This window comes from Pristis pectinata, chromosome 25, assembly GCF_009764475.1.
Source record: "Pristis pectinata isolate sPriPec2 chromosome 25, sPriPec2.1.pri, whole genome shotgun sequence".
Taxonomy (NCBI): domain Eukaryota; kingdom Metazoa; phylum Chordata; class Chondrichthyes; order Rhinopristiformes; family Pristidae; genus Pristis; species Pristis pectinata.
This window is the reverse complement of record NC_067429.1, coordinates 6,014,566-6,034,861: the sequence shown is the minus strand read 5'-3', so window position 1 is coordinate 6,034,861 and position 20,296 is coordinate 6,014,566. Positions and strand designations below refer to the sequence as shown.

Genomic DNA, 20,296 nt, shown 5'->3' with positions numbered 1-20,296 from the left:
CAGTCTACCTATGCTTAGGGGAAAATTCCAGCCCTGATTCATGAATTTTCTAGGGAAGATTGACCATTATAGAACCTTATCTTAGGCTGGAAGCATTCTAAACTTTTGTTCATAGGTTTGGACCAATGGAGGTCAGGTACAAGCTATGGGCTCCTTAGTTCATGCACATCAAGCTTCTTCCTTTAAGCAGTATGTTGTGCAGTTTAGGATTTGCCATCCCAGTGAAGTAATCAAGCTGAAAAAAAAGCCCTCGCTCTTCCCAAATCTCCATGGCCAAAATTTCAAATATGTCAAATCAGTAGAAAAGAAAGTGCTTGACATATCTATAGCACCTTCCACATCCCTTTCAAAACATCCCAAGGTAATTTACAGCCATTAAAATAACTTTGAAGAGCAGTCACTGTTGCAATGTTGGGTATTCATTGCGTGTGCAGCAAGCTCCCATAAACAGCGAGATAGTCAGCGTTATACAGCATGAAAACAGGCCCTTCAGCCCAACTCGTCCATGCCAACCAAGATGCATATCTATGCTAATCCCATTTCCCCGCATTAGGCCCAGATCCCTCCAAACCTTTCCTATCCGTGCAAGTGTCTAAATGTCTTTTAAACGCTGTAATTGTCCCCACCTCTACCACCTCCTCTGACAGCTCGTTCCATATACCCACCAGCTTCTGCTTGAAAGATCCCCTTTAAATCTTTCCCTTCTCACCCTAAACCTATGCCCTCTAGTTGTACACATCCATACTCTAAAAAACAGATTGACTATCTACCCTATGCCCCTCATGATTTTATAAACATCTATAAAGTCACCCCTCAGCCTCCTTCATTCCAGGGAAAGCAGTCCCAGCGTATCCAATCTCTATAACTCAAGCCCTTCAGTCCTGGCCACATTCCTATAAATCTCTTCTGCACCCTCTCTAGCTTAAATCACAGTTTTCCTATAGTGTGGTGACCGGAACTGCATACAATACTCCAAGTGTGGCCCAACCAACAGTTTGTACAACTGTAACTTGACATGTCGCCTCCTACGCTCAATGCCTCAGCCAAAGGCGGCAAGCATACCTGCGCCTCCTTCACCACTGTCTACCAGTGGCGACTCTTTCAGGGAACTATGTAATTATACCCTGAGGTCTCTGTTCAATAACACTCCCCAGGGCCTTGCCATTCACTGCGTTTCTCCTTCCAAAAGATATCTTTATTAGTCACATGTATATCGAAACACACAGTGAAATGCATCTTTTGCATAGAGTGCTCTGGGGGCAGCCCACAAGTGTCGCCGTGCTTCCGGCACCAACATAGCATGCCCACAACTTCCTAACCTGTACGTCTTTGGAATGTGGGAGGAAACCGGAGCACCCGGAGGAAGCCCACGCAGACACGGGGAGAACGTACAAACTCCTTATAGACGGCGGCTGAAGTTGAACCCTGGTCGCTGGCGCTGTAATAGCATTACACTAACCACTACACTACTGTGCACGTATAACTTTACACTTTGCCAGTTAAATTTCATCAGTCATTCCCTTGCCCACATTCCCAGTTGATCTAGATCCTGTTGTAGCCTTAGACAACCTTCTTCGCTGTCTACTGTACCACATTATATCATCTGCAAACTTACTAATCGTGCCACCTACATACTCTTCCCAATCAGTACCCAGCACCTATCCCTCCATCACACCACTGATTACAGGCTCCCAGTCTGAAAAGCAACCCTCCACTACCACCATCTGCCTCCTGCAGAGGATGTTTTAGAAATAAATTAATGATAACTTCCATACGCTTCTTCCAAATAGGACCACAAAATCATTGCAGTCCATTGGAGGGGAGATGGTACCACAGTTTAGCATAGAGTATAATATTGGAATTGGTTTATTATTGTCACTTGTACCGAGGTACAGTGAGAAACTTGTCTTGCATACCATTCCTACAGATCAATTCATTACACAGTGCATTGAGGTAGTACAGGGTAAAACAATACAGAATGCTGAATAAAGTGTAACAGCTACAGAGAAAGTGCATTGCATGTAGATAATAAGGTGCAAGGCCATAATGAGGTAGATCGTGGGGTCAGTCCTTGGCCCAATGAGTCTGTACCAACCATCAACCACCCATTTATGTTGTTCCTGTACTATTCTCCCCAAATTCCCATCAGCTCCATCCCCCTCCCACCCACCCTCAGGTTTTACCACTCACCGACACACCAGAGACAATTAACCTACCAACTTGCAAGTCTTTAGCATGTGGGAGGAAACCAGAGCGCCCAAGGGAAATGCACATTGTCCACAGAGAGGACATGCAGACTCCACACAGGCAGTACCAGCGGTCAGGATTGAACCTGGGTCACAGGTGCCAGGAGGCTTTGCCAGCTGCGTTAGTGTGCCATCCAAGTCTCATCTGAAAGATAGCACTTCCAAAAGCGGAGCACCCCATCAATAACGATATCAGCTCTGGACTGGGATCGGAACTCAGAATCTACCGACTTTCAAAGCTAATAAACTACCCAGTGATCTCTACAACAGAGAGCATAAAATATGGACCCATTTACCTAGCTTTGAAAGACTAGATAGCAAGTGTTAAGCAGCTTGACTGAGGTGGGTGGTGCAGAAATAATATTAAGAAAAACCTTTACCCATTAAACCAATATTTAGTCCAAGGTAGCAAACTGTTGGCAACTTGTTTCAATTGCATTGTTGTTGGGAGATGGAACATTAGAATGGGTGAGAGTAATCTGCTATTCCAAGTGCTTTAATGAACTCCGTAATCCAGGCACTGAAATAAACACATCCTCGGCCAAGTTAAACTTCCTGCAACTGACAAGGGAAGATTGTCAATGGGAACTGCGAGATAAACCGAGCCAAGATGCATTGACCTGCAGAGCAAAAAGTGCTTCTGACAAGATTGCGGGAACCCGCTACGATCATGATGGGCTCACTCGGTAAATGCACTACCTGAGGCTCAGCAAACCATTAGCACAGAGACATAGAAAATGAATGACACAGAAGGAACCCATTTGGTCCTAACCCAAGAAGATATCAGCAAACAAGATAAGGTTTTACAACAGTTCAGTAGATTCATCGTCACAGTTCCTGATGATAGCTTTTCATTCCAGATTTAATTACTTTAATTTACATTCCCCAGCTGCCTAGAGAGATTCGAACTTGTGTCTCCAGATGAGTAGGGCAGATCCCTTGATGTCAGCCCAGGAATTTAACCGCTATACTACAGCACCCACTGTCTTTAACACTATTCTCTGTCTCCAACCTTAAAGCCGATTGACACGGACCAGGCAATTGAATATCTCCAGTTCTGTGCTTATTTTTGTTCACTGTCTCTGGTATGGATTGGACTATAAACTTAAAAAGGAAGCCAAGACCAGTCATGCACAAGACAGAGCAAGAACCACCAGCAGGAACCTCAGGCAGGAGTGGAACATCACATGACCCTCCTGCAAAGGAGAAAAATATAACTTAACACAAGACAGCAGCACAGGTACTCAAGGTGTTGAAGGCAGCATATGGGATATTTGCCCTCATTAGGCAGATGATAAAACACAAGAGCAGGAAGGTTATGGTATAGCTGGTCAGGCTTGTTCTTGTTACCACGCTGTAGGAAGGATCCGACTGCACTGGAGAGGACGAAGAGGAGATTCACCAGATGTTGCCCAAGATGGAGCATTGATGAGAGATTGGAAAGGCTGGTTTATATTCTTTGAAGTGGAGAGATCTGAATGAGAAGTATAAGCTTATGAGGGGCAATAGATAGAAAGAAACCTTTCCCCTTAGAAGAGGTGTCAATAACCATAAGGCTTACTTCCAGGGGGCAAGAGATTTAGAGGGTATTTGAGGAAGAATGAGAGTGGTTGAAGTCTGAAGCACATTGCCTGAGGCAACAGTGGGGTAGTTAATCTTGGATAAGATATCTTTATTAGTCACGTGTACATCAAAACACACAGTGAAATGCACCCTTTACGTAGAGTGTTCTGGGGGGCAGCCCGCAAGTGTCGCACGCTTCCAGCGCCAACATAGCATGCCCACAACTTCCTAACCCGTACGTCTTTGGAATGTGGGAGGAAACCAGAGCACCCGGAGGAAACCCACGCAGTCATGGGGAGAACGTACAAAATCCCTACAGACAGTGGCTGGAGGAATGCCATGGCACAGAAGGCTACGAGTCGAGTGTTGGAAAATAGGATTAGTAAAGATAGCTACCCAATAGCTGACACAGACACACTGAGCCAAAGGACCCATTTCCGTGCTGTACAACCACGATCCGAGAGAAGACTCACCACTCCAAGAACATCATCTCCATTATAAACTATTTCATTGAATTCAAGTCAGCCTCACTCAGGAAGAATGGACCAATAGCTTAAACTGTCTCAAGAGACCTTGAGACATCTTTTCTGGAATTCTTAAACAAATGACACCATCCTGTCTTCCAATTATGTACAAGTTTTTTGATTTTGAATATTACCGGAGTTCAAGCTCTACTGGATTCAGCATCTCACTCCACGAGTGGTACCTCTAACAGCGCAGCACTCCCTCAGTTCTCTGCTGGACCGTCAGCCTGCATTACATGCTCAAATGGAACTTGAACCCACAACTTCTTAACAACAAGGCAAGAACGCTTTCCCCGAGCTACATTACAGACTCATTGAATGCATTATCTGGTCAAAGGTCCCAGTTTCAATAAACACTGCCTTAAGCAATTGGTTCTCTGCACGACACAGCCTACCTCGCACCCTACCAAACAGTAATACAACTCATGGTGCAAGGAGATTGCTCTTGCTGAACAGACAGGAAACAGTCAGTGTAACAGCTACATACATAAGGAACAGAGAGTCCCATTGAGAATCACAGAGACTAATTGTTCCCTGGCTGACAATAGTTAATTATGTCTCTGGCTGGCCCAGTACTTTAATCAGACATTCGGTTTATCATTTGCAGAAGGAATGATAAGAAGGAGATATGATTTTCTGAAGGACACTCAAGCTGTAACAGACACCTTGTAAATTATTAATTTTAGAACTAAAAAGTAAACTCAAAACACAGTCATTTACAGAAGTTGATTTGAAAGAGCTCACCATGGCAGAGGGAACAAGAGATACAGCACGAAACAGGCCCTTGGGCCCCAGAGTCCGTGCTACCATTGTACCCATTTACACTAATCCTATCCCTAACCCATTTTATTCTCCCCACATTCTCCCCAACAATGCCCCCCCCGCAGATTTTACCACACACCTACACACTAGGGGCAATTTACAGCAGCCAATTAACCCACAAGCCTGTGTTCTTGGGATGTGGGAGGAAACTGGAGCATCTGAGGGAAACCCACACAGTCCGGGGGGGGGGGGGGGGGGGGGGCGGGGGGTTGGTTGCAGTGGGGTGTGAAAAACGGGGGTGATGGTTCAAACTCCACTGAGACAGCAGTCAAGGTCAGTATTGAAGCTGGGTCTCCAGAGCTGAGAGGCAGCGATTTTACTACTGTGCTACTGTGTACTTAGGGGGAAGTTAGATGAGTACAAGGGAAAAAATAAAAACTTGCATTTATATAACATAATGTCCAAAGATGCATCACACCAGAAATGTACAAAATTGGACCCCAGGACTACAAGGAGATATTGAGACATAGCACAGGAACAGGCCCTTCAGCCCATAACATGTGTTCTGAACACAATGCCAAATTAAACCAAATCTCTTCTGCCTGTACATGATCCATATCCCTCCAGTCCCTGCATATTCATGTATCTAACTAACAGCCCCTGAAACACCACTATCACATCTGCTTCCCCCACTACCCCTGGCAGCCCGTTCCAGGCACCTACCACTCTCTGTGTAAAACAAAAACCTGCCCCGCACATCTCCCTTAAATTCTACCCCCCTCACCTTAAATGCATGTCCTCCAGCACTTGACATTTCGACCCTGGGGAAAAGACTCTGGCTGTCTGCCCTATCTGTGCCTCTCATAATTTTATAAACTTCTATCAGGCTTTCCCTCAGCCTCCAATGCCAAACGCCAGACCGTGGCCAAATCCGTGGGAAGGAATTCCGGATCCTGGGGCTTCAGCAGCTGATGAGCACGACCACCTCGGGTGAATGGAGGGAAATCGGGGATGTGCAGAAGACCAGAGTCAAAAGCTCTGTAGCTTTAGAGTTGGAAAGCGTTACAGAGATAGACACAGGATTATCACACAGAACATATTGAAAGGCCACCGCAAAGTAAAATGATAGCAGCAAGAGATGAATTGGCCTACACAGATTACTTCCATGCTGTAACATGCCCTAATTCCATGTAAAAAATAATTTAACATGACCTCGAATAACACATCAGTCAATAGTCAATCGAGCTGCCCTTCACGCCACAGTGAAGGAGCTTTCACTTCGGGATTGTGCATCGCAAGCAGTTTCGGGACACTACCCTTCCTTCGCCATGATCTACATCAAGAGCCAGTCTTCAGAGGCTCTGCCTTGGAACACAGAGAGGAAATTCACCCAGCTGGCCTCCCACATTGCTTTGTTCCAGAATTTCTTTTGGCACTGCTTCAGTTCAAAGTTGGTCAGCCAGCTCTCATCATTTATGTTGCTTAATCCGTGTCCTTTGTCCCAGTGCCAAGCCTGAGGTTCGACACAATAAAACCTGGGTCCCTGTCCTTCTACAGGAAGGAGGGAGGCAGATATAGCAACGAGAAGATTGAAATCCAATCCATCAGCACCCCACCCCCCAAACATCAGCTCAGAGTAGAAATCAAAAATACTCAGATGCTGGAAATGTGAATGTTAAACAGAAAATGCTAGAAACATTCAGCAGATCAGGCAGAATCCACAGAAGGATGAAGAGAATTAATGTTTCAAGCCCAAGACCCTTCATTAGAACCATCATCATGTGTTCTGATCAAGGAATTAAGACAGAAGGTGTCAACTCTTTCTCTTTCCAGAGATGGTTCCTGGCCTAATGTGTGTTTCCAGCATTTTCTGCTCTCGGAGAAGAGTTTGGGGGCACAGAGCACCTCAATTAGTCCCGAACCTCTGTTGCAAGGAACTGTTAAACATATGCAACCTTCCCTCTTCTCATGCCTCTTACAGGGAGCACACGATTCTGATGAAAGCTTTGTAAATATGCAAATAAACCTCTCTTCAAAACATAGAACATGGAACAGTACAGCACAGAACAGGCCCTTCGGCCCACAATGTTGTGCCAACATAGCTAATCCTTCCTGCCTACAGAATGCCCGTATCCCTCCATTTTCCTCTCATTCATGTGCCCATCCGAGCCCTTCTTGAAAGCCCCCAATGAATTTGCCTCCACCACCCTATCAGGCAACATATTCCAGGCATCCACCACTCGCTGAGTAAAAAATGTACCCCTCACGTCTGTTCTGAACCTACCCCCTCTCACCTTAAGTGCATGCCCTCTGATATTGGATCATTCAATAACGGGAAAAAGATATTGCTTGTCCACCCTATCTATGCCTCTCATAATTTTATACACCTCCATCAGATCACCCCTCAGTCTCTGCCGCTCCAGAGAAGAGCCCAAGTTTGTCCAGCCTCTCCTGATAGCACATGCTCTCTAATCTAGGCAGCATCCTAGTAAACCTCCTCTGCACCCTCTCTAAAGCCTCGACATCCTTCCTATAGAGAGGTGACCAGAACTTCACGCAATACTCTAAATGTGGCCTAACCAAAGTGCTATAGAGATACATCATAACTTCTTGACTCCTATACTCAAAAACTCGATTAATAAATGCAAGCATTCCATAAGCCTTCTTAACCACCCTGTCTACCTGTGTAGCCACTTTCAATGAGTCATGGACTTGCACCCAAAGGTCTCTCTGCTCTTCAACACTGTTAAGGGTCTCACCCTGAAGAGTGTACTCTCGGGCCGCACGGTAGCATAGTGCTTAGCGTAATGCTATTACAGCGCTAGCGACCTGGGTTCAATTCCCACTGCTGCCTGCAAGGAGTTTGTACGTTCTCCCCACATCTATGTGGGTTTCCTCCGAGTGCTCCAGTTTCCTCCCACATCCCAAAGATGTGCAGGTTAGGAGCTGTGGACATGCTATGTTGGCGCCGGAAGCGTGGTGACACTTGCGGGCTGCCCCCCAGCATATTCTTAGCAACGCAAAAAGATACATTTCACTGTGTGTTTCAATGTACACATGACTAATAAATATCTTATATCTTGACATTAGTCCTATCAAGGTGCAACACCTCACATTTATCCGGGTTAAACTCCATCTGCCATTTCTCTGCCCACATTTGCGGCTGTATCCGTCATCAGTCTTCCACACTATTCACTAGTCCGCCAATTTTGACCAGCCTATGGGCAAGTTCTCTATTTAAAAAGGAGTCAGTGACCTTAGCACAAGCCTGGAATTTTAGGGGAAAGAGAAAAGCAAATTATTTCTTAAGGGACCTTGGTGTTGAAATATGCTTATCTAAAAGATATGGCCATTGTGATACAATTTCATCTGTTCAGATATTGTAGTATGCCCTGCAGCATTCCAAATGAATGTTTCTGAAATGCCTTTCAAAATATGTATCAGTTTTAAAACTGGGGTTCTCACCACATAGGCATTTACTGAAATTCCTCACCCAAAGTTATTAAGGCAGTGGTCACTCCTTAGAAAGAACAAGAGGCCATTCAGCCCCTCAAACGTCATTGATAGGAATTGGGTCACGGATCAATCACACAGACTTCTTTCTCCCTCATATCCTTCAATACCTCAGTTATCAAAACTCCATCAATGTTTAAACTAACAATTGACCAAATAACAACTAGACGAGAGGGGAAATGGAGCAATGTACTAATCCTTTGGGCTCCAAGTACCCCCAAGGAGCCATTCTGCACCCTCCCAGATGACTGTTGTTTACGGACTGACAAACAGTCCACTCCGATTCTGAACCTCATCCAACTTCCTTCTCTACTGTCCCCGATACCACGACCCCCCTTCCCCCACCTCACACTCTCTTCCGCATGACCAATTTAGCAAGCAATTAGAACAGGAACCTTAGCCGATGTTCCTCATTGACGTTCCTCAGTTAGAATCACTCTCGAGTCCAAGTTGTGCTTCAAGTCTCACTCCAGGAAACTTGAGCCAAAAGTAAAAACTAGGTGGCTACACCAGTTCATGCAGAGGGAGAGCTACAGTTCTATGAGACATTAACTCACTCTATGAGCTCACATTTAGCTGTTAAAACTTTCTCAAGGGCAACTTATCATGGAAAAACAGGGGATTTCTCTGCATGTCCAGGCTAAAAAATTAACCCTCAGCTAACATCACAATAAACACTCTGATCATGATCACATTGCTTCTTTGTAATCTGCTGCCATTCCTTCACATGTTGCAGTGACTTTACAACCAAAGGGACTTCACTAGCTGTGAATGCTTTGATAAGATATCTCTATCAGTCACATGTACATTGAAACACACAGTGAAATGCACCTTTTGTGTAGAGTGTTCTGGGGGCAGCCCGCACGTGTCGCCACGCTTTCGGCGCCAACATAGCACGTCCACAACTTCCTAACCCGTATGTCTTTGGAATGTGGGAGGAAACCGGAGCACCCGGAGGAAACCCACGCAGACACGGGGAGAACATACAATCTCTTTACAGACAGTGGCCGGAATTGAACCCAGGTCACTGGCACTGTAAAGCGTTACGCTAACCACTACACTACTGTGCCTGCCTTGGGAGCTCCTGGTGGGGTTTATGAAAGAAGAGCAAGTCTTTTGTTTAAAAAAAAGGCCAGAGGACAAACAAAAATCAATTGGAAAAGTTACTGTGTTTTCTCAGAGAGGGAGAACATTTGTGTGCCAGGTAAAGAGGGAATAAACATATTTACCCAGGTTCTGTAACTGGCCTAGGCTTCAGTAGGAAGGACCATTGCCCCCCCAAGTCAGTGAAAAAGAATACTTAGAAAAATATTACTTTCTTATTATGACACAGAAGGCCAGCATCCATCCCTTCAAGGAGCACAGTGGAGCAGCTAGTAGAGTTGTTACCTCACAGTTCCAGCAACCTGGCTTCAATCCTGACCTCTGGTACTGTTTGTGTGGAGTTTGCACATTCCTTGTGACCACATGGGCTTCATCTCGATTCCTCCAAAATCCCAGACTCATGCGGGCTGGTTGGAAAGTAACGTTGATAGAAGTTGTCCATTGTAAATTGCTTCTAGTGTAGGTGGCTGGTAGAATTTGGGAGGGGAGGGGTTGATGAAAACATGGGGAAAATGGGTTAAAGGTATAATTATTAGGGGATGGGGTCGGTCCATGAGCCAGCACAGACAATGGGCCGAATGGCCTTCTATGTCACAAGGAAATACCCACTCCAATGGCACAACCCCACATCCCATTCTCCCTGTAACCCTGCAACTGATTTTCTCTCAAATGCACAGCAACTTCCCAACTTGACAGAAAGTTGTGTAAATGAAAAGCTCTGAGAAATGAAATTACTTTCACTCAAATTTGAACTAAATCACTGAATACCAAATAATGACCAACTTCCATTTTTTTTTTAAAGAAAAGAATCACTCTGTGCAAACCATTTCATAAGATTCATTTCATGTATCTGCACAACCAAAAGATGCTGGTACTCCAAAGGTTCTGTTGAGAGATTCCCAGGACAGGAGGGTCCCACAGGATGGGCCATCGAGCCACAATGACAGGCGAGACACTGGTAGAAAGAACAGATGCACACAGATGTGACTTATTTCTGGATATCCAGGAACCATCAAAGTACAAACCATTGATAGGAAAGATTAACAGGCATTTTACACAAAGAAAGATCTCGCAAGCAGCATTGTGATAACTGAGTTCATGTTTAGATGTTGGTTGGAGGAATGAGAAGGGGAAACTCTCTTCTGTTCAAATGCTTCCACAGGAAGCTCAAACCAAGAGGACAGATGGTCCCTGCATGCAATGCCTCATCCAAAAGACCTTGCCTCCAATACTGGAACAGTCTCTCATGACTGTCAACCTTCATTACGTGCTTAGGTTGCTGGGGCTTCCAACCACTTCCATCTAACTCCAAGGCAATAGCATGACCTCCAAGACACCACTAATGATGTACATCTTTTTTTTTTAAAAAGGATTTTCCTGGGGAAGAAGTCTGCAGCCTCATGAATCTCAAGTTCACTTCCTGGAATGTGACTGTACCGTAAACTGAGATTACCAAGTATGATTTTAGATAATACATGAGATATGTCAGTACTTCTAGGAATGAAAAATACCGCCAACATGTCTGTACTTACCCAAAACCATTCCTAATGAGCCAAAATATTTGAATAGCTCTGATATTTTACAAGTTTTCTTTACATGATTTTTATAGGGCATTAACTCAAAAAGAGGAAGAAAACGATCAAATTCAGCAAAAAGACGAAGCCACAAGAAGTTTCATCACAGCTAGCCCTATTCCACTTATCCCAATGGTTCCGCAGTATGTAATGGTCACAGTAGCAACTTGAGGAGAGAGCCTTTAGTGGACTAGAGCACTTCAAGACAACAGAAATTTGGCACTTAGCATAGCAATGGGACCAGTGTCACTGCTCTAATCAGCTCTCTGTTTTAAACCCTTTGTTATTTCAGACAATCATATTTGTTAAGTCACCGAAGGAAGGTACTCAGCCCTACGACTATGCTGGCTCCTATTACCAACTTTCCCAACGCTACCATTCACCAACCAGCTCCCTACAGCCCTGCCAATCACTTGCGGCGATCCGGTCCTTTCTGAGCACATTGACCGATCTGGTCCTATCAACCCCCACAGGCAATGAGTTCTGGATGAAAACTAATTTCTGCCCAGAGAACTTTCCCCTCACGATTCCCTTGTATCTTTTATCCACAGTTGTAATGCTGCTGCTTCCCCTGGTGTTTGAGCCATCCACTTATGCAACAGCTTCCTTCACTTCTTCTTGGGTGCTCCCTGGAGGTCAAGGGTGACTCCAATTCTGAGAAGCTGGTATTGGTTTATTATTGTCACTTGTACCGAGGTACAGTGAAAAACTTGTCTTGCATACTGTTCGTACAGGTCAATTCATTACACAGTGCATTGAGGTAGTACAGGGTAAAAACAATAACAGAATACAGAGTAAAGTGTCACAGCTACAGGGAAGTGCATTGCAGGTAGACAATAAGGTGCAAGGTCATAACAAGGTAGATTGTGAGGTCAAGAGTCCAAGTTGAAGATACTGCTGCATTAATTTCCTTTAACATGGGGCGGCCATTGCATGCCAGCCACCAGACGTATTTGAGGGACCAAGATCTTGGCCCTGTTGTAGCAAGTGGGTCCAGGACAATGGGATGCAAGACTCTGCTGCAGTGATTAAACACACACACACACACACCCTTCCTTGCCTCCTTCACATACCCTCCACCCTGATCCAGTAACCTGCCCCTCAGTCTCCCTACTTCTGTTCCCTCTCCCCTAATTGCTTCCCTCCAAATTCTCCCTTTCAGCTACCTCTCATTTCACTCACTCCATTTCATCGTAGCCCCTTACGGAAATCTATCTACCTTATGCAAACCCATCCTGTCCAAACCCATGAATTGAATACAAATCAGTTTGGTTACTCAATGATTCAATCACTGGGCAGCAGAACGCCACAGGCACAACATCAGGTGTAGCGAGGGTGGTCTGGTGGCCAACTCTGATAGGATGTATTGTTGGCAGTTCCCCTGGCCCCCTGCCAATGGTCACCCATACTTCACGGAGCACCACTTTTACCATGCCACTTGGGAAAGAAAGGCTAATGGAATGCTAACCTTTCCATCAGGAAGGAAAGGTTGTTCAAGGGGAGAAAGGCTTAGATTTAATCAAAACCATGGAACCCTTCACCTCCCCCAGTCTTCCATGACCTACAATTTCTGAAACCCAGTTTTCGTCACTGGTTGTCATGGTAACCAAGTCTTCATCCAACACTACTGAAACACTTTGAATCTGCTAATTATTCTATCACTGTTTATAGGATCTTGCGCTGCATAATTTGCTGCTTTGCTTTCTTTATTACAACTGTGATTATGCCTTACAAAAGTAATTCATCAGTTGTGAAGTGGTTTGGAACCTGCTAAGATTTTAAAAGATACCTTATTTTTTGGTTGTGTTTAACAACCGGGGCAGGATCCAGAGCATTCAGAAATGCAGATCTGAACTGTTACCCATGGGGAACCGATGGGTCAGTGCTCCTCATACAGATGTACAAAAACAAAAATGTTTCACAGGAACCTTATCAGACAGAACTTGTCACACGGTAGGTCAGATGACAAGAGCCTGGTCATTCAGGCTGGTTTTAAGTGGCATCTGGGAGACATTAAAAGGTTTAGAGCAGGAATTTCAGAGCTTAGGATCCAGGCAGCTGCAAGTACAGCCACCATTGGTGGGGAAGTTAAATTTGGGAATGACCGCGCGGTCAGATGTGGGTTGTAGAGCTGCAGATAGGAAGGAATAAGTCATGTAATTATCTGCTTACAATGGAGAGAATCTTAAAACTGTGAGGCAATGAAGGCCGGCTGGAACAGAGTCATACACAGCATGGAAACAGGCCCTCCGGCCCAACTCATCCATGCTAACTATGTTGCCCAGCGAGCTAGTTCCAACTACCTGCATCTGGCCCATGGCCCTCCAAACCTCTCCTATCCATGTACTCATCTCGATGGCTTTTAAACATTGCTAATGTGCCCACCTCAACCACTATTTCCAGCAGCTCATTCCAAATACGCATCACCCTTTGTGTGAAGAAGCTGCCCCTGATGTCCCTTTTAAATCTCTCACCTCTGATCTTAAACCTATGTCCTCTTGTTTTTAATACCCTCTCCCTGGGAAAAAGATTATGTGCTTTCACCCTATGTTCCTCGTGATTTTATACACCTCTATAAGTCACCCCTTAGTCTCCTGTGCTCCAAGGAATAAAGTCCTAGCCTGCTCAACTTCTCACTCCAACCCAGTCTCTCAAGTCCAGGCAACATCCTGGTAAATCTTTTCTGCATTCTTTCTAGTTTACTAACATCTTTCCTATAATAGGGTGACCAAAACCGTACACAATCCTCCAAGTGCAGTCTCACCAACATCCTATATAACTGCATAACTTCCCAACTCCTATACTCAATACCGTAACCGAAGGCCAGCATGCCAAACACCTTCTTCACCACCCTATCTACCTGTGATGCTGCTTACAGCGAACTATACACTTGCAGTCCTAGGTCCCTCTGTTCCATAACACTCCCCTGGGCCACCATTCACTACCCTGGTTTGATCTCGCAATACCTCACATTTATCTGGATTGAAAGCCCTTTGCCAATCCTCAGCCCACATACAATAGCTGGAAATAGGGCTGCACCAACAAAGTCTTGAAATACCAATGGCTCCCTTGAGCATTTCCAGCAACTTTAGCTCTCAATACAGGAGCTAAATTCAGCCATCTACCAACACCTGGGGGGGGGGGGGGGGGGGGGGGGGGGGAGAAGAGAGGTGGGGTGGAACAAAGGATATTTGCAGTAATCACCCCACTGAGCCAAACCCAACCAGAGAAACTCTGTAATCAAACAACAAAACCAACATAATCTAAGATTAATCCCATCTGGTTTAACACAAGCAGAGTGCAGGAATGATTGCTACCGAGTTAATCAGGTCACTTTGCAACCCCCCAATTTGTCCCATGCCTTCCAGTTAATTACCATCCACACAAGCTTTCAATTGCAATTACAACATCATGTGGTTATTACAGTGTGTGGTAGGTCCAAACTCCAATAATGATTTTAACCACTTGAGAGCTGAAGGAACACTCCTCCACGAACGAAGATACAAGAATCACTGTAAGAAGAGATTTGCATTTTACTGCACCCCCCCCCCCATTTCTTTTCCTCCCTTATCCCACCAGCCCCCGTCACTTTCCCCGCCCTCTCAATCTGCCCATCACCCACACACTCCTCTCACCAGTTCCTCTCCTCACCTCCCTCTCGTTATTCCAGGCTCCACCATCCTCTCCTATCAGATTCTATCTTCTTCAGCCTTTTGTTACTTCCACCTTCTTACATCATTCCCACTCTCCTCCCCCCCCCCCCCACCTCACCTGGATCCACCTATCACCTGCCAGCTCTTGCTCCACCCCTCCCCCCCCCCACCTTTTTATCCTGACCATCTCCCCTCTTTCTTTCCAGTCCTGATGAAGGGTCTCAACCGAAACATCAACTGACCATTTCCCTCCAAGGATGCTGCCTGACCTGCTGAGTTCCTCCAGTTTTTTTGTGTGTTGCTCCAGATTTCAGCATCTGCAGTCTCGTGTCTCCAATTTGCACCTCTCACAACCACAGGTCACCCAAAAGCACTGTATAGTTATTGTAATATTTCTGAAATATAAACAAACCTAGAAAGTTTGGGACACATTCTAATGGAACTGCCTGCACTCACCATGGAGTTTTGTACCTCGGTCACACAGTAATATAATGAGAGAGATTTGGCTTTCACATTTCAGCATAAACTAAAGCAAACCAACAGCACTAAGTGGGCTGGTAGCTTCTTCCTGGTTTGATGAGAATCAGCTGTTTCCTCTCAGTTGTCGCTATAAGCATAGGAAACATGGCAAACAATTTGGGCTAGAAGACAAGGACACAGGAAGAAGTGCTATCAATGCAAAAATTGGGATAAGGGCACGAGCAGAGGTCACTCCCAAACTCTTTGTCTTGGGCACTATACTTAAATGTCTTCAAAGCCAATACCGGAACAACTCCTACAGCAACTGGAGCTACAACAGCCTCCAACCATAGCTTCTTGGGAGTGCAGTCAAAACCACTGCTCCTCTGACATCCACTGGCACCAACGTCTGCCCAATGATGGCCACGGGTCAACGGTAACACTGAGTTGGACACATGAGGTCAGATCACATCAAGGACATAGTCAGATGGTCCCTCCACATGGTCCTGAGGACCTTCTTACAAGATGAGGCCTTAAACCAGAGAGAGGTGTATAAAATTACAAGGGGGGGGGGGGTAGTTAGGGCAGATAGTAAAACTCTTTATCCAGTGGTAGGGGGTGTCCAAGAGGAGAGAACGTAGGTATAATGTAAGATGTAGGAGGTTTTGAGGGGATCTGAGGGGGAATTTTATGGCACAGAGACTGGAACGCGCTGCCTGAAGAGGTGGTGGAGGATGAGACTCTCAGGACATTTAAGAAACATCTAGGTAAGTGCTTGAATTACCAAAGCATAGAAGGCTACGGATCTACTGCAAGTAAATGGGAAGAATGTGGATAGGTCAACAAGCAGCATGGGCGTGGTGGGCCAAAGAGCATGTTTCTGGGATTCCAAACCAACACTCAGTTGGCCTTCAGCAGGCGGGAGTGAGAGATCCCCCAAGCATTATGAGGAGTCGGAGCATTCAAACCTTCTCTTCAAACACAAGACCAAGGCTCTTCCAAGCAAGATGGCACCGGAGCATGGTGACTCATGGCAAACTGCTCTCTACAGATCTACTCATTATCCTTACTATAATCATTCTACACTTTTAAATTTAAACTATGTTTTTATCTGTACTACATCAATGCACTCTGTACTAACTCAATGTAACTGTACTGTGTAATGAATTGACCTGTATGATCAGTATGCAAGACAAGTTTTTCACTGTACCTCAGTACACGTGACAATAATAAACCAATACCAACTGCAGGACACACTGGCTATGCTTAACCAAATATCAACTGTGTCTCAGTAGTAGTGCGATCACCCAAGCCAGAGGGGTCTGGATTCAAGCCCTACTCCAGAGAGCCAAGCACACACAAAAAAAATATCTAGGATTATACCATAGTACTAAGAGAGTTCTGTAATGAGGAGCTGCATCTTGAATGAGAAAGTAAAATCAAAGTCCCTCTGCTGCCTCCGAGGGTGAATGCAAAAGACAACTGAAGATCAGGGGAGTTGGCCTGAACTCCAGGACAATATTAATGCCTCAGTCAGCATCGGTAAAGCAGATTCAGAACATAGAACAGTACAGGAACAGGCCCTTCGGTCCACAATGTTGTGCGAACTAACGAAACTAGTAATTAAACGCCAAACTTAACTAATCCCTTCTGCCTACACAAGGTCCATATCCCTCCATTCTCTGCACATCCATGTGCCTATATAAGAATTAAAATTGACAGCATTAACTTGTTAGATTGTGACCTACCTCTCATTCACCAGGTTATTAACAGTATATACTGGTGCATGCATTTCTTCACATTTATGATGTGTTGTTATGGAAACATTGAACTTGGCCATTCAGCCCTTTGATCCTATTCAATTAGATCAGAAGTGATTTAGAACATAGACTCATACAGCACAGGAACAGGCCCTTGTCCCATCATTAAGCTAACGATTTACCTGGCCATTTTTAATCAGGGCTTGCTGTTTACAAATCAATAGCCCTGGTCACTGTTGTAATGTACCAAGCAGATTTCATAAAATTCTTCATTAGCTGAAAAATGCTTTGGCGTGAGGCGACAATCAGTGCTAAAAATCTTGCTTTCTGCTTTTAACAGAAGACTGACTGGGCATCTGTCGCGCATCTTTACCCACACAACCAGAGCTCAGTCAAAGATAGAACTGGACGGCTTAGGAAATATAAACAAACCTGGAAAGTTTGATGGTTGGGAAACATTCTAACGGAACTGCCTGCACTCACCATGGAGTTTTGCAGGCTGGTCTCACAGTTTATAATGAGAGAGATTTTACTTTCACATTTCAACATAAACTAAAGCAAACCAACAACACTTAAGTGGGCTGATGACTTCTTTCTGGTTTGATGAGAATCAGCTGTTTCCTCTCTGGAATGTTGACTGAATTTTTTTTTTGAAAAAAGCCTAGATGCCAAGGGTTCAAGACAGTGAACCCAAAGTATTGTAAACAGAAGCATAAAGCTCCCACAATATGTGGTGTTGCAGTAATCCATGCTTACAAGACAGTGCTAGGTTTAATTACAAGCAATAGAATGTCCCAATTTGGAAGGGCAACACCAGCACTGCAGTGTTGGCCGAGTCTATGTGTGGGGAGGATGATGAAGAGCAATGGATGAATTTCAGCTGTGATGTCTGCATTGTTTTCCACTGGTCTGTGCTGGATGAGCTTCAGTTGCAACAGGATCTTTACTAAAAGCAAGAAAATGCTGGAATCACTCAGCAGATCGGGTGGCAAACGTGAAGAGAGAAAGAGAACCGGGGTCAGGATGATCACCCAGAATGGGAAGACCTCTTCCAGCACTTCGTGTCCTGCAGATTCAGGAAATTTTCCCGTGGCGTTTACCTCCATTGACACCATTGGTGAGGCCAAACTCATGCATGAGAAATGGTCAACTTGAGTTGAATGTTGTAACACTGCTGGCATCTGAACCCAGGCAACCGCAGCACCATTGATAGCTGGCATGCCAGTGGGTGTAGGAGGTTAAAATAAGTCTTTTGTAAAAGACTTTACAAGGATCTTTGTACAAGGTTTTAAATCTTTGTACCAGAAACAAAATTTTACATTTTTCTATCAATCCTCCCCCCCCCCACATTAGAACAAAAAGTTAAATTTTAAGGTTTGTGAATTAATACACTATTCCATTAACAGTATCTGAAAAAACTGAACTTTAATCTACCCAAACACTTCAAGGAGGAGGAGAAAGTTTTAAAGTCTACGTTGACCTTCATCTCAAAATGTTCCTTTAAACAAAACAAGGCCTTGGGAAACTAATAATTATTTTCTTTCTGTTTTAAAGAAAGGAGAAGTGTACCGTTTACTTTTTTTTAAAAAAAGTTTTGCTTTCAGGAATTACATTGACCCGCAAAAGCCGTCCAAACTTTCTACTAAAAAACTCTTCCAGATCCGATTTTAAAGTGTAACGTTTGATAAATGGACCCACGCCCTTCAAACAGCCTTATCTCTAATGAAACGTTCAATTTTCCCAACGCCCTATTGACCTGTATTGATTTTTTGAGATTTAAATCCAACACAAGCCCGAAATAATTTTATTTCAGAAATGACAATTTAATTCCCAAGCGATTTAAAGAAAACGGAGGGATACAAACACAAATTTTAAAACCGGTAGTCAAGGAAGGGAGCCTTCAGTACTTTCCCGAAAAATAAACATTTTTAAAAATCTCCTTCAAAAGAAAAGTCTCCAAACATCCACGTATGGAAACTGATTTTATCTTGGGGTCCATTTGGAGAGAGAAAAGGGTGGGTTGATATACTTCCGCCTTCTTGGCGCCTTCAGCGGCGAGAAGGTTCTAAAATATAGCGAGAGAGAAAGAGAAGCGGAAATCGTGACAAGATTTCGCCACAGTTTCCCACAGTGTAATAGTCGAGTTACAATTTGTAACCGTGTGACTGTCGGGCTACAATTTACTAATGTAGGTGCCAGGCTCCCGCTTGCTACAATGAAACTGCCGAGCTATAGTTTGCCACAGTGAAACTGACGAGCTGCAATGTAACTGATCAAGGGGAATCCGGAGCGCGCAACCATCGTGTCGATTTCAGCTCACCTTGTCCAGGCAGTTGACTTTTTCGGTCGGATAGACGATTTTTTGACATCTAGCGCACGGCGGATTCATTTTACAAGCTTTTTTTTTCGCTTGTTGCCTCTCTCGTTTTCCAGCTGCAATTCGGTCTTTCCCGACGTCTGTGAATATTTCCCACTTTTTCTCCCCTCTCTCTCCGTCTGATTCTCTCCTTCCGCTTCTATGTGAAGCTGTTTTCTCTCTGATCTAATCAGGGGAATAAACAGGAGGGGCCCCTGAGAGCGAGCTCCGAAGAAATTGCACGTCCGAAAAGGGTTGGGTCTAGCGGCGGGGGCGGGGAAAGAGATTTTAAGTGAGCGCGCACGCTGCTGGAGGCGTACTCGTTCAGAAAATGGAAGGGGGCTTGGAAGATTGTTCATTCAACAAGACGGTGTAAACGTTCGAACAGACGGCGAGTTTATCCGCCACAAACAATCCAGAGCGAATAATGCTCGGTTTGTGTATCGCTCGTCTTTGAAGATCATGCCAGCCAAACTAACTTCTATTTATTTAACTGGATAAGAGCATAGTCATGTTATCAAACACAGGTGTGTGCAATGACCGAGGCTGCACTGATAACCAAAGGTTTATCGGAATGGAGCCTTTTTTGTGTGATTTAGTCATTTATCAGGCTGTGGGCGTCGCTGGCAAGAGCAACATTAATTGTCAATCGCTAATTGTTCTTAAGACAGCAGTGGTGAGCCGCCGCCTTGAACCATTGGACTCATGGAGTTGTACAGCACAGAAACAGGCCCTTCGGTCCACCACGTCACCCATCTATACTATTCCCATTTACCTGCAGA

General features: G+C 44.7%; 1 protein-coding gene across 1 annotated transcript in view; it reads right to left on the bottom strand.

The window, feature by feature from the left end:
* The window catches only part of lasp1 (LIM and SH3 protein 1), a 124,438-nt gene extending 104,462 nt beyond the window's left edge, over positions 1 to 19,976 (bottom strand). The window contains exon 1 of the mRNA XM_052038613.1: positions 19,479 to 19,976. Within this exon, the coding sequence (XP_051894573.1) occupies positions 19,479 to 19,547 (69 nt within the window). The 5' untranslated portion in view covers positions 19,548 to 19,976. The remainder of the gene's footprint in view (positions 1 to 19,478) is intronic.
* Between the last annotated feature and the right edge of the window lie 320 nt (positions 19,977 to 20,296).